At 37.6% G+C, this 15,427-nt stretch overlaps 1 protein-coding gene across 1 annotated transcript; it reads right to left on the reverse strand.

Annotated features, from left to right (window-relative positions):
* Positions 1 to 11,878: 11,878 nt before the first annotated feature.
* Positions 11,879 to 14,287, reverse strand: LOC109004115. The gene has a single exon (XM_018982539.2). The coding sequence runs from the start codon at positions 14,053 to 14,055 to the stop codon at positions 12,067 to 12,069; it is 1,989 nt and encodes a 662-aa protein (XP_018838084.2). The 5' UTR covers positions 14,056 to 14,287; the 3' UTR covers positions 11,879 to 12,066.
* Positions 14,288 to 15,427: the final 1,140 nt, after the last annotated feature.

Consider the following 15,427-nt stretch of genomic DNA (forward strand, 5'->3'; position numbering starts at 1 on the left):
TGAAAACTGGCGTTTGATAAGTTTTTTTTATGAAAGTTTGACACTTAAAATGCGCCAATTTGTATAAACCATGTGTAATGGAGAATTTTTTGACAAAGAGCTTGAGGAAGCATTTGAATATTTTGATTACCTTGCTGAAAATGCTCAATCTTGGGACACAACTGCTGTGCATGATAGGTCTAGGCAAGTTGAGTCTGGTCATGGAAAATATACTTTAAAAGAAGATGATGATTTGCGTGCTAAATTAGCCTTGTTGTCAAGAAAAATAAAAGCCATGGAATTGAAAAAGGTAAATGAAGTGCATGCTGTCCATAAAAATCCTGAGAAGTGTAGCATATGTGAGGATCATGGGCATTCAACTAATGAGTGTCCCACGATCCCCGCATTCAAAGAGGTATTGTTGGACCAATCTAATATTGTAAATATGATACAAAAACCATATTCTAGTCCATACTCTAATTCTTACAATCCATGATGGAGAAACCACCCAAATTTTGGGTGGAGGAATGACCAACAAGTAGCTCCAACAACCTTGGCTCCGGGACCCTCTTAACTCACAATTCAAGCACCTCCAATGCAAAAGAAGAGACTTGAGGAGACGGTACAGCAATTGTCAAATACCTTGCAGCAATTTATGCAAGGTCAAGGAACAATTAACAATCAAAACTCTCAAGCGATAAATGACATTCGAAGCACACTTACAAAGATGACTACTGCATGGAGCTCTCAAGAGAAAGGAAAACTTCCTGCACAACCTCAACCAAATCCACAAAGTCAGCCACCACAAAGAGCGGTTGAGAGTTAAAATGTAAGGCAAGTGAAGGCAATCACTACTTTGAGAAATGATAGGGTGGTGAACATTCCAACTCAAGGTTCAGACAAGGCTAGTAAGGTCTCTAAACCTGTACAAAATGAAATTGAAAATGGTGAGTTTGAACAAAATAAAACTGAAACTGAAAAGATTTCATGTCATGTACCTGCTCCTTTTCCTCAAAGATCGGTTCCTCTGCACAAAGTCAAAGACAAACACCAATATGAAATTTTAGAAATATTCAAGCAAGTTAGGATTAACATCCCTTTGTTGGATGCTATTCAACAAATTCCTATATATGCTAAGTTTCTAAAAGATTTGTGTACGGTTAAAAGGAAATTAAATGTGCAGAAGAAAGTTTTTCTTACTGAGCAAGTCAGTGCCATAATTCAGAGCAATACCACACCAAAATATAAAGATCCCGGTTCACCAACAATTGCTTGTGTTATAGGAAGTTCAAAAATTGGTCAAGCACTGTTAAATTTAGGTTCAAGTGTGAATTTACTGCCTTATAATGTTTATGAGCAACTTGGTTTGGGGAACTTAAAACCAACTCCTATCATTTTACAACTAGCGGACAGGTCTATTAAAATCCCAAGAGGAGTTGTTGAAGACGTCTTGGTTCAAGTGGATAAATTCTTTTATCCCGTAGATTGTGTTGTGTTGGATGTTCACTTGACATCAAAATCTTCTTTTCAAGCACTTGTGATTCTTGGGAGATCTTTTCTTGCTACTTCAAATTGTAGGAGTGGTGTTTTAAAGCTGAGTTTTGGGAACATGACCATTGAACTAAACATTTTCAATATTTGTAGGTAACCTCAAGACTTGGAAGATGTACAATAAGTGAATTTGTTGGAAAGCATCCTTGAGGAAGAGACTTATTTGGCATACCAGCCCACTAACCTGCTGTTTGAGTTAGAAAATATTTGTAAACTCGTCACTGATGACACCCCCATTGATGTTTCTCCTGTTTTTAATGCAGAAAATAAATTTGAGACTAAATGGAGGCCAAAGATTGAGCAACTCCCACCATTGACAGCAAGTTTGAAGCCTTCAGCAAATGAAATCCCGACACTAGAGCTGAAGCCATTGCCGAATGACCTGAAATATGCATTTTTGGGACCGGACAGCACATTCCCATTGGTGATTTCAGCCCAACTCACTCATGATCAAGAAGGAAAATTGATGGAAGTCTTAAAGCAGCACAAAGGTGCCATTGGGTGGACAATCGTAGATATAAAAGGTATAAATCCTTTTGTGTGCACTCATAGGATTTATTTAGAAGAAAATGCTAAAGTCTCTAGGGAGATGCAAATGAGATTAAATCCTACCATGAAAGAGGTGGTAAAAACAGAGGTTTTGAAACTACTTGTCGTGGGAATTATCTACCCTATTGCGGACAGCAAGTGGGTAAGTCCCATTCATGTAATTCCAAAACAATCTGGGCTTACCATTGTGAAAAATGAGAAAGATGAACTCATTCCTACTAGGATTTCTACTGGTTGGCGAATGTGTATAGATAATAGGAAGTTGAATGCCGCCACTAGGAAAGATCATTTCCCTTTGCCATTTCTTGATCAAGTGTTAGAAAAAGTTGCGGGCCATGATTTCTATTGCTTTCTTGATGGATTCTCTGATTTCTACCAAATAGAAATAGCACATGAAGATCAAGAGAAAACAACTTTTAATTGCTTGTTTGGCACTTTTGCATTTAGAAGAATGCATTTTGGACTATGTAATGCACCAGCTATTTTCTAAAGATGTATGCTTAGTATTTTCAGCGACATGATTGAAAACTGTTTGGAAGTATTCATGGATGATTTTTCAGTGTTTGGTAGTTCTTTTGATGCATGTCTGACTAACTTACAAGCTATTTTAGCCAGGTGTGAAGAGAAGCATTTGCTTCTCAATTGGGAAAAATGTCATTTTATGGTTCAACAAAGCGTAGTTCTTGGTCATATAGTCTCATCACGAGGTATTGAGGTTGATAAAGCTAAAATCAAGCTTATCTCCAAGCTTCCTATACCCAAAACAGTAAAAGAAATCGGATCATTTCTTGAGCATGCTGGGTTTTATAGGAGATTCATTCAAAATTTTAGTTCTATCTCTAAGCCCTTGTGCGCGTTACTTATGCATGATGTTGCTTTTGAATGGATCTTTTCTTGTCAAGATGCTTTTGATAAGCTAAAAATTTTGCTCATTACAGCCCCTATCATGCAACCCCCTGTTTGGTCTATTCCCTTTGAGATAATGTGTGATGCTAGCGATGTAGCCATAGGAGTTGTTCTTGGACAGCGTAGAAATAAGTTCCCACATGTAATTTCTTATGCAAGTAGAACTCTAAATAGAGCCTAAAGAAATTATTCTACCACAGAAAATGAATTGCTTGCTGTAGTTTTTGCATTAGATAAGTTTCAGACTTATATTATTGGTTCTCCTGTGGTTGTTTTCACTGACCATGCAGCATTAAAGTACTTATTGTCGAAGAAGGATGCTAAACCATGTTTGATCTGATGGATTCTTCTTCTCCAAGAATTCGACATTATCATCCAAGACAAGAAGGGTACTGAAACCGTAGTCGCTGACCACTTGTCTCGGCTTACATTTGCTGAAAATGAGCACATTATCCCTATCTTTGACTCTTTTCCTGATGAACAATTAATGTCAGTTGAAAATTTGTCTTGGTTTACTGACATAGTTAATTTTTTGGTGACAGGACAAACTCCACCCCATTTGAGTGCTCAAGACATACGAAAATTCAAGCATGAGATAAAGTCATTCTTCTATGATGATCCTTACTTGTTTAAATATTGTTATGACCAAATCATAAGAAAATGTGTGCCTGATTATGAGATACAAGCTGTTCTTTCTTTTTGTCATAATGAGGCTTGTAGGAGGCATTTTTCTGCAAATAAAACCGTTGTAAAAATTTTACAAAGTGGGTTTTATTGGCCGCATATGTTTAAGGATGCGCATAATTTTTGCAAAACTTGTGAGCCATGTCAAAAACTAGGCACAGTCATTAAGAGAAACATGATGCCTTTACAACCCATTCTGGTCATTGAGATTTTTTATTGTTGGGGGATTGATTTTATGGGGCCATTTCCATCTTCTTTTGGTTATTTGTACATTCTTATGGCTGTTGATTATGTTTCTAAGTAGGTTGAAGCCATCCCATGTAAAACAAATGACCATAAGGTTGTGCTTAAGTTCTTGAAAGAAAACATTTTTGCTAGATTTGGCATGCCTAGAGCTTTCATTAGTGATAATGGAACCCATTTTTACAACAAACCATTTGTTGTCCTCATGAAAAAATATGGTATACACTATAAGGTTTCCACTCCATATCACCCGCAAACGAATGGGCAAGCTGAATTAGCTAATAGGGAACTTAAGCACATTTTAGAAAAACACAGTCAACCCCAACAGAAAAGATTGGTCTTTAAGGCTTACTGATGCACTTTGGGCTTATAGGACAGCCTTTAAAACCTCTCTTAACATGTCCCCTTATCGCTTGGTATATGGAAATGCATGTCATCTTCTCGTTGAGCTTGAACATAAGGCATATTGGGCGGTTAAACAATTTAATTTTTCTATTGACCATGCTGGTTCTGTGAGAAAATTTCAGATTTTAGAATTGGATGAGCTTAGGCGAAATGCATATGACAATTCTAAATTGTCAAAAGAACGCATGAAGGTGTTACATGACAAGCACATCCAAAGAAAGAATTTTGAGCCCAATGAATAAGTCTTACTTTACAATTCCCGCCTCCATCTATTTCCAGGCAAATTAAGATCGAGGTGGAGTAGTTCTTATATAGTTAAGGCTGTATTTCCATATGGAGCTGTTGAGATTACTAATCCTCAAAATGGAAATACTTTCAAAGTCAATGGCCAACGACTTAAACATTTTTTGGCAAAACTTTCACATGAGGATACTTCCATTCCTTTAGAAGATCCCACTTATTGTCATGACCCTTAACTCATTTTTGTTTTGCTTTTGCTTTTATTTTTATTTTTATTTTTTCTCTTATTATCTTTTTCAACTTTTATTTGTTTCATTTCTATGTTTTGTTCTTTGCTTCTTTTTTTTTTTTTTCTTTTTCTTCAGTATATCTTTTCAGGTTTAGCATTGTTTATTTTTTTCTGGTTTCATTTTTACGTTCATGATCCCTTCAGCCATCTCAGGTATTTTCCTTCGGCCCTTGCCCTATTTTCTTTCATGCCTTGTTTTATTCATGATTTGCATTGAGGACACTGTCCATTTTTAGTTGGGGGTAAGGAGAGTCTTCTACCATTAGTCTCTCAAGATTAATAATTGTGGGGTTTGAATTTTTTTTGTTGCTACCAAGCTACTATTTTCACACTTCTCTACTTAAGATCAAATAGTTGCAGTTTTGGGCTACACTAATTCCCATTAGTTTAGGTTTAAGTTCGACACTTAACCTTATGATAAGTCTTATCAACTCAAACTTGAAAAATTTACTTCAAAGATATTGGTTGATGACCTTAATTGACACAAGTAGATACTTTTTGTGGTTTGTTTGATGACAACCAGTGGTTTCTTCTAAGCAACTAGCAAGAACTACAATGAACCATATCTTAATGGCCTAGAAAAAGTATGATGAAAAAAAAAAAGGGTTGTAAAAGTACATGAGAAAAGGGACAGGCTAGAGATCATGCAAAAACAAAAAAAAAGAAATGGTGCAAGTACATTAGAAAAAGCTGCCTATCACCAGGATCTGTTAAAAAAAATGGGTCTTTCAAAGTGTGATAGCGTGAAAGCCGCCAACGTAATGGTTTTGAATTGGAGTGAAGACCTTTTGGTCTTTCTTGAAAAAGTTGCTAGGCTGAAACTATTGTGAGAAATCTTAAAACTAACAAATGGAAATCTGTTCACACACTTGATGCACTCAAAGATCTTCAGCTTAAGTACATTTCTCTCGTTTGAGCTCTTGAGAATTTTATAAGTTTTTGTGTTGAGCTAAAACCTGACTTGACTACATTCTAATGCCCAGGATTTCAATATGATTGATCTTTTGTAGAGATTTTTGAGTTTAGTAGCTCACTCTTGGATCCTACAATATTTTTATCGCATTATTTGCTAGAGACTAGCAAAAAGCTAGTTCGGGGGTGTGATAAAGTGTCAAAAACTACATAATTAAGCTGCTAAAGTGAATGATTTGTTTAATCAAAAAAATGAATTAAGCACTTAATTATGTAATAATTTTTAGTTCTTGACTCAATGTTAAATTTTGGTATTTTGCACTTAAAAATAGTTGTATTGCAGTTAGTTCACACAAAAACTAATACCCCAAAATTTTACTCCTCTCATATCTTATTTATGTTGCAAGGTATTATGGAAAAGATGTTAAAATCACATGGATATTATTGGAATTACCCAATTGACACGGCAACTCCCAAAGAAGGCTCTAGAAACCCACGCAGAACGCTAGTGGCTTGAGAGGCAGATGAGGACACACGGATCGTGGCCTCAAACCATGGCAGAGCAGCACGTGGGCAGGGGTCTGAAACGCAAACCTGGAGACGTGCAACGCAGGGGCTGGCTCGAACAGCTGAAGGCCTCACTGTGAGCAGCTCGCACGCAGAACCACTCACGCGAACTGCAGGACCCATTCACGCACGGACAGCAGAGGCTGAAAACGCAGGGGCTGAAAACGCAGGGGCTGAGACGTGAAACGAGGAATCTGTGCTGGGCTGAAGCAAAACCTGGTGCTGGGCTGAGAAGCAGAACACACGAAAAGGAAGGAAAACACAGAGTATAAAGAGAAAAAGAAATTTTCGTGCGCCGTCTCTCTTGTTTTTTTACTTCTTCAGATTTTTTTCTTCGTCTATTTTTTTCTTCCGCTTTTTCTTTCAGTGGATTTTGGACTACAGCATATTATTTCCATACCGGCAATTTTCCTTTGAAAGCAGTAATTAGTGATGTTGGAATTTAATCTTTTTGGACATTTTGTTAATCTAGAGATGATAGGCTAGATTTTCAGCTTGGGATTCAATGAGTAACCCATTACTGTTTGGAGTTAGATTTTCTTTGATATTTAGTATTTTTGATGATTAACTTGATGGATTATATTTCAATTTACATCTAGAAAAGATTGGAGTTCTTTGTTCTTGGTTTAGGTCAGTTGTAGACGTAAAGACACAATTGAGACTTGAACAAGTAAGATGACTTTGATGGTTTTCTTTCACTATTTTATGGTTGTCATATAATTTGTCAAGTAGTTTTATTAGAATAAAAATTGTGGTTCATTGTTATATTATCCGATCATGATTTCTAGGAATGAGAGAATGGTTGAGAGAAAATGAAAAGAAAAGTAAATCCATCACCAAATTAGTGGGTGAAAATTGCATCCCAAGTGTTTGTTTTATTGCTTCTTACAAGTTTAAGTTAACTTCTATACATTTCCTTTAAATCTCTTGATTCTTAGTAATTTTAGAAAAATAGATTCAGTTTTATTTTCAGCTTTACTCGTGCTTGAACTTCCCAACAATTTCACTCTTAATTCATTCCACACTCCCTTAGTAAATAATCCCATTTAGGTGTCAATATAGTTAGTGGTTAACTTTTGAAATTTATTTCTCATTTTTTATTTTTTTGTTCATTGCTAGATCATTTAGTTTACTGTTTTCTTATCATTTTAAAATTTCTTGTCACCACAAACGGTAATATGTTGTCTTGCGAATATGAAAAATTTGTTAAATTCTCATTGTCCCTATGAATTCGATCTTGGGATTTACCTTGGTATTACTTTGACAGCTTCTACGCTTGGAAGTCGAAATTAAAAGCTGATCAGTGTTCAACTTTTACTTTTCTCCCCAATGCTTTGGATGGTGGGTGAGATGTTTACATCAATGCTTGCAAAACTGCTATCTCAGTCAACAAAACTGCTATCTCTACCTCATTTTATATTTACATCAATGCTTGCAGCACTTTTCTTGCAAGTCATGTACTTTACTCAGTAGTATTTTAGCTAAAAACAGTGGATTGCATATAGATAGTTTAACAGATAATGCAGAAAGTTAGTACCAATACTGTGCTAAAGTAGGGATGTTCCATTCCTTTCACTTCACACCCAATTCAGATACATGTTAAAGCAAAGCATTCAGAAATTTGCACAGGCTCTTTAGGATTCTGCAGTTGTAGGTATAACATTCATGTCTGTAACAATTTGGTTGTAGCAGAATGTTAGAACTTAAATAGTGGAGGATTTTGATTTCACTTACGACGGACATCTTGCAATTTATACAGTTGAGGCTCTCTCTCTCTCTCTCTCTCTCTCTCTCTCCTCTTCAATGTATACTTAGAATCACTTCTTTCCATAGTTTAATCTGATATTAATTCCTTTATAAGAAGATTGACTTCTTGATGAGGTCAGACTCTTTGGAATCCAGTGTACTAGGAGCAGTTCCATGTTCGAATTTGTACTTCCCAACTTTGCTGACAAGCTTTTAAGCATGTAAAGTTCAATTTCCCAAGTGAAACGTGGGGTTTTAACGTCTCTTGTTACATATATGCAGACAGCTTCACTGTCTGCCTTCTTCCACTTTATTAGCCAAGAATTAATCTCTCAAATTAAGCGAGTTATGTACTGATTGTAGAATGCCACCAAAAGACATACGGAAAAGCCAGATTAGAGTGAAAGATGGATATTTAAATTGTAATTTCTTTCTTTGAGAGGGATTAATCAGTCACTATGAACCTCGTCCAACTTTTACAGTGACATTAAAACATTTTGAGCCGATGACAGAGACTGCTAGAATAAATAATATAAACATGTCATTGATCTTATCTACTGTTCACATGTTACTCTACTGACTTCTTTCCCCACAATTTGACTATCGATATGCTGTTTTCTGCAGGTTCTTCATGTATCAATGCCACGTTTTGCTCTGAGCTGTAGATTTCCCCCGCTTACATTATATGAGGGTTTAGTATTAGAGCTTAAGAGCTATTTCAAGGCTGCTTCAATGGCTTTGATCAATTTCTGCATATCATCACATAAGAAATTATTTTCTTATTATTGATTGTATATCCTTGTGACTACTTTAATTGACTAAGCACAATTATATATTTTTACTTTTTATTTTTTTTTTAATGAAGTTTGCATATTTCATAGGGAATGTATCCTTAGAATTCTCCTAACTAAAAACAAAATGGATGAGAATTGTAAGGTAATGGATGCGGATGGTGGGGTACTAGACTTGGTCCATTGGGAAGATGAATTATGAATATGTCACCATCATCTTGTATGGAATTATTTCATTCTACATAGAGTTTGATATATCTTAGTTATAACGAGAGAGAACTCTCAGAGCTCTTGTGATGTGTTTGGTTAGCTCTATCAGCTGCCAAGATTGAGCTTCACGTGGTAGTTCAGTTCTGTAAAGCATATGGTTCCACTTTAGTTTCAATTATGTAAGCTGCATGTATAGAACCTGCAAACTATCGTCCTCTCTGTCTGCACTTGTGGGGCTAAGCAAGGCTTTCCCATATGGTGGTCTGACAACAAATCCCAACTCAAATTGTGGATGAATGGTGCATCAATCTTTCTTTTAAAGGAGACTTGTCAATTCGTGTCTCAATTCTCATGGTTGCATCAATGAGGAGGCATGTTACTTTATGATCAGAAAAAGTGAACATATCATCAAGATATATGTTGAGCTGAATTGTAACATAAAAAAGCATTAGGTTATCACTAGTATTGTGGGTGGCATCTTTTGGAGATGATGTTGATTGTTTTCAAAGTTTTGATTTCGGGCATTGGTATTTATCTCATAGGATGATAAAAGCCGAAATAGATTCTTCTGCAAGATGATTACTTCCTAATAAGTTTTATAGATGGGTGAAGATGGTTGATCTTTATCAACAAATTTACTTGTCTATTATTTTGTTAAATATACTTTTAATAATATGATATTTCTGAATAATAATTTTGCTGTAATGTCTGGTAGAATGTCCAAACTCTGCAATATGACCAAGTTGAGGCATTTGGGCATCATCCTACCTAGGGTGAGTTCTTGAATCTCAACTTTCTTTTTCACTTTCATATGCCTTTTGGATCTCCAGCCTTTGCTCCTTGAATTAGCAAACCTAGCTGAATGAAATGTCCATTTGGTCAAATATTGTAGGAAGAGATGGTAGGGGTGTATTTAAAGTTGATTGCACTTTTAAATGTCTATTGTTGAATTAGTCAAACACCCGTTTGTTGACCTGCTAAAAAAGTCTTAAGATTGATTAGTAGACCAGTCAAAAAAATTGCTTTCTTGATGCCAAGGATGGATAATCAGGGTGTTGACATTGTCTTTGAAGGCAAAAGAAGAAGAAAAGAGGAAGAAGGTTTGAATCGGTAAGGCATAGTCTGATCTCAGCACATCTCTATCTACTCACTATATTGTATGTTGAAATGCTTCACACTGTAGTCTGATAACGATACATGGCTGCTTAAAGTATTTCATAATTCATTTACTGCAGTATTTGGTTCTGGAGGATTACATGGTCCTGACGACCAGGAAAGTCATATATGAGATTCCTATGACAGATACTCCACCTTATCACTGGGTCTCAGCACCATTATTGTCATCATGGAATGCCAGCTTTTGGGAGAATAATGCTGCCATACCTTAAAAGTTGGACGAGGTTTATGTAGTACCCATTTGGCTGAGGTATGTTTACCTTGTCATTTGCCCTTAAGGCTTGCCCAAATAAGATCTTGCTAGATGTAGACGAGGGAGGAGGATATTAGCCACTAATCAACATCATCATCCTCGAAGGAGATCCGATCGGCAACATCATCTTGAAGACGATTCACTTGATGTAATCATGACCATTTAGCACAGCCACATCACCATCGAATGGAGAATCTTCCACCATGTGAAGGACATCACCACTAATTGGGCAGTTCTCACAATCTTATAGAAAGGATTTCCATTTCCAGAATTTTAATTTCTTATCCTTCACACACCCCTCGGCCCCTCCTCCTTGGATTAGATGTTCTAACTTCTCCTTTGTTCCCCTTTTTACTCTGGGAAAAGAAACGAATATTAACCACTACCTAGGAATTCGTTGCAGATCCTTTCCATTTTATTTTCCTGGACTGTATAGCCATGTTGCTGTACCATTCTTTTTCCCAGTTCCCTAAAAGAGAGAGAAAGAAACTACTTACGGATTTTGGCTGCAAAATGTTTTTTTTTTTTTTTCCCTGCTGAATGGTATGTAGGATAAGAACCATATAGTATGGAATCTGGGTTGAATATACCAGGGGACAAAAACAAAGGACATGTAATCTATATTTAGCAAGTTTGAATTATGCCCGAGTCCTGATGCTGAAAATCTGTGTGTGTACCATTTCAAGGTCTCATTCTGATGGATGCTCTATTCTATATAGATATACTTTCAAATCCAACACTCTCTGTCTTGATAATAACCTTTGAGACATCTTTTCCCCACCACCTTTCTTTTCCTGCTGTTCCATCTCAACCTAAATTATTTCTTTCCATCTCAGCAAAATTATTTCCAGCCAATAATGCAACCACTTTGAACAAATCAAGTATATCTACTTCTGCTAAAACCAGCCAAATGAGATTCTCCTAAAATATAAAGTCAAGAACGCCCAGAGTATCTGATATGCCAAGTGTCCAAACTTCTCATAACCCACTTTTTGGGGTTCAGGTTTTAGATTGGTTATCCCACTTTAGATTGACAGTGTGTGTCTGTTTCTAAGTACAAGACAAATAGGTTGAAGGTTCGAAGAAAACAGATTAGTCTGTTCACCTAGCATTAGTTTACTACTCGCTTTGAGGTTGTTCTAACTTTTGTAAGACGACAACACTGGGGAAATGGGGAGGAAATACTTTGATATATGCAACAGTACCCAGACCCTTCATGGTTCACGTTTTGGCCCAGAGTTGTACCTCTCTTCGATTTTCTTACATCATTCTAGGGGATAATACAAAAATGCAGAACATCCAACTTAATGTCAATTAATTTGGGTGCCTTGTGGGTAAACATAAATCCGAAGGAAACGAAAAACAGAACAAGAGAATGCAATCTAAAGGATTGAAAATGCTTCTTAACAATTATAGAATGCAGTAAAATTAAATGTATGTACACCCCATGAGAATGATTACAGACCCCCCAAAAAAAAAAAAACAAAATGAGAAAACTTTTGAGAAATTATTCGTTTTTTTTTTTTTTTTTTTTCAACAAGAAGTTACAGGTTTTGTTGATTGAATCAATGGAATGCCCTTGAACGTCTGGATTGATAAAGCTCCAACCTGCTAATGGCTTCTTCTAACAATACTTCCAATGCTTCGTTGTGGGTCAGGTACGATTGTTTGGAAGCCCATTCAAGCACGGTGAGCACCTCGGCCTGCGCAAGTATCTCGCTGTCTGGGACATGCAGTGCAATGTAACATAGGAGTGGCAATGCTGAGATTTGAACAACTTGTTCTCCAAAATACACCAGCTGGACCAAATGCTTTGGTCCTCCGGCACTGATGATTGCCCTAGAGTGATCTAGGTGGAGATAGTTTTCTTTGCAGGCAAATTTTGTGAGAGTAATTGCAGCCTCCTTGGATATCTCAGCTTCTCTCTCATCGAGAAGCTGCACTAAGGGGCCGATCATCCTTGTCTCTGTTGCCCTGAATGTCCTTGCCAAATTCCCAATAGCCTTGATACATGGGATGAGGAGGTCTGAATCTTCTTCCTCAATGATCTTTAGCAACTGGTCAACAACAGCTTTACAGGCAGGTGAATTGGGCTTGAAGGCAGATCTTCTCAATTCAGCATCTTTCTCAGCCACCGCAGTGATCTCCGTCAATGCCATGGCGGAATTATACTTGACATCTTTGGGCCCTTTCTCTAGGAGAACTGCGAAGCATAACAATGCTCTCGATTCAGTGATGCTGCGGCAGATGGACGAGTTTCCTTTGCAAAGGTGCCAAAGAGCTCTTGCAGCCATTGCCTTCATGTTGGCCTTCGTATCAGGGTCTTCCAGTTCCCTCCCCTTGAGATTAAGAGCAGCCCCTGAAAGAGAAACGTTATGCTGATGGTGGAGTTGGTGATTCTGCTTCGCATTGTTATGGTTGTTGTTCGTGGCATTGTTGTGGTTGTTTTGAGTCGAAACATTGCCTTGCGGTTGGAGTGGCTTGGACTGGGACCTCATGGCCATGGTGTTGGTTACCACATTGTGCATCTGACTCGGGGTCTTATTCCCCATGGGATGGGGAATTTGATTCTGCCAATGTTTGTCGTCCTCGTCAACTGCCTTGTTCATATTCTTGGCGTTTGGACTATTACTTGCTATTACAACGGCGTGGATGGATGTTGCTCTGCTGCTAGTAATGGCATACTTACTATGCTCCTGAACGGTCTCAAACGCGAGATGGCTCACCAGCAACCGAATTACATTGTTTTGGGCAAAAAGATCTTGGCACTTGGGATAATTAGCCGCGAGCTCCGAAACAGCCCAAGCCCCCACCGCCTGGACTTTCATGGGGCCTTCTTTGAGGATTTTCGCAAACACCGAACATACACCCGCGACGATCATGTGGTCGACGCTTTCCGGGTCGCGTCCCAGTAGCCCAATCGCCCGGGCAGCGTTCTCTTGCCCTTCCTGTTTGCCCTCTTTGATCAGTTTTAACAAGGGTCCCACCCCACCTTCCTCAATGATCAGCTTCCCGTACCGATCATTGTCCCGGGCAAGGGAAACCAGTGAAGCCGCCGCATCGGATCGGTCCTCGAGCGAACCCGTAGAAAGAATCGCAATCTGTTCCCATATGAGACACAGAATTGGCTCGTTTGCTGCAATAGGAGGCAGACCCAAGTACTCGTCGCCACGATCGTCGGCCGGAGCTGACACGCGGAGCAGCCAAGACAAGTCCCCAATCGAATTCTCGAGCTGGGCGGACATTTTGCGAAAGGCAGCGGTGGGGATGATGGTGAAAACGCGCTTCACGATGCCGTTGACGCGGCACTTGACCACGAGGGATAGAGCCTTCTCGAGGACTTGATCGGTGTCGTCGATAATCCGCCGGGTGGGTCGCTCATAGAGATCGGAGCTGGCTCTGGCAGCCTGCCGGAGAAGCCCGGCAAGCTTCTCGGTCTTGGATTTAATCTCCGCACACTCCTGCTTGAACGAACTGGCCTCTTCTGCGGCCTTGGCGACTTGGTCAGCTAATTGGATTGGCGTTGCCAAGATTTGTTTCACAAAATCCGCCATGGCCACCACGGCGGACCAACCTTCAAAGTCTTTCACTACAGTTGACTACAACACAAAGATCAGATCAAGAAACAAGGAAGCTAAAGAAAGATGGGTTCTTCCCGTATTGCTTTCTAGGAATAGTTTTTGGCCCTTGAATTTGGTGGAGGAGTTTATGGGCATAAAAAAACCATGGAAGACTTTGCTGTGAGCTAAATGGTTAATGGCGAACGGGGTTTACGAGGTCAAAACACTGGTGCCTCCCATTTGCTCATTTATATAAAGGAGTTGAAGAAAATAAAAATAAAAATGATACAAGGAAAAGACAAAATAGGTTAATAAAGACCCCTCCAATATCCGGCTGACACATCATTATTCTGTCACCTAACCAAAAACCTTTGGTCTGCTCTCTCTCTCAAGCCGAACTGGACAATGATGAAAAAGTTGGTGATGATTATTTAGTTATTTAAGATCATTTAAGCTGGTTTTGAGTAAACAAAAACGCTTATTGCAGTGTTTGGTGTAAATATGGTTGACGTGGAGATATTTGATGAAAGAGAGACTGAGTTATTAGAGCGGATAAAATGAGAGAGGAAGTATTATTCATTTTAAATCTGACGTGGCATGAACGATTACATGCCGATTATATCTATCGACTGTATATAAAAAATTTATTGAATAAATAATATATACACCACACTATTATTTTATTTTTATTTTATTATATAAAATATAATATTTATATCACCAAGAATTATCTAATAAAGATTATTAAATAGTAATAAATATATCATATCTTGTATAGTGAAATGAAAATGAGATAATAATATAGTGTATAGAATTTTCCTATAAAGATAATTGTAACTCTCAATTCATTTTGAAAACTTCTAAATATAAGTCCTACATCCTGCACACCCACTTAAAAATATGTGATTTTACTTTTTATCTTCATATTTCATATTGAATTCAATATGAAATATGAGGATAAAAAGTAAAATCACATATTTTTAAGTGGGTGTGCAGGATGTGAAGCTTCTGTATAACACAACTCATTTATTTTATATAATTATTATAATTTTTTCAAATTTTTATATAAAATATAATAAATAATTTAATTTTTTTAAATTTTAAAATAATATTAATATTAAAAAATAATAATTTTTTTAATTTTTTAATTTTCATTTCAATTCACCTTCACCGTCGAAACCAACCTTAATAGTCTATGAAAATTTTCAGATTTTGGCTCTCATTGCATATCTCAGTCTGAGTAGCTCGGGCCAAAATGAATCAACAACGACCTAGACGTTCTCGGATTGCGAAGGACAGAGAAATTGCTGAAGGTTCGGCTTGAGAGAGAGATATCGAGAAAGCAGATCCAAGGTTTTTTCGGAGA

The sequence above is a fragment of the Juglans regia genome, chromosome 8, assembly GCF_001411555.2.
Source record: "Juglans regia cultivar Chandler chromosome 8, Walnut 2.0, whole genome shotgun sequence".
NCBI classification, from domain to species: Eukaryota; Viridiplantae; Streptophyta; class Magnoliopsida; order Fagales; family Juglandaceae; genus Juglans; species Juglans regia.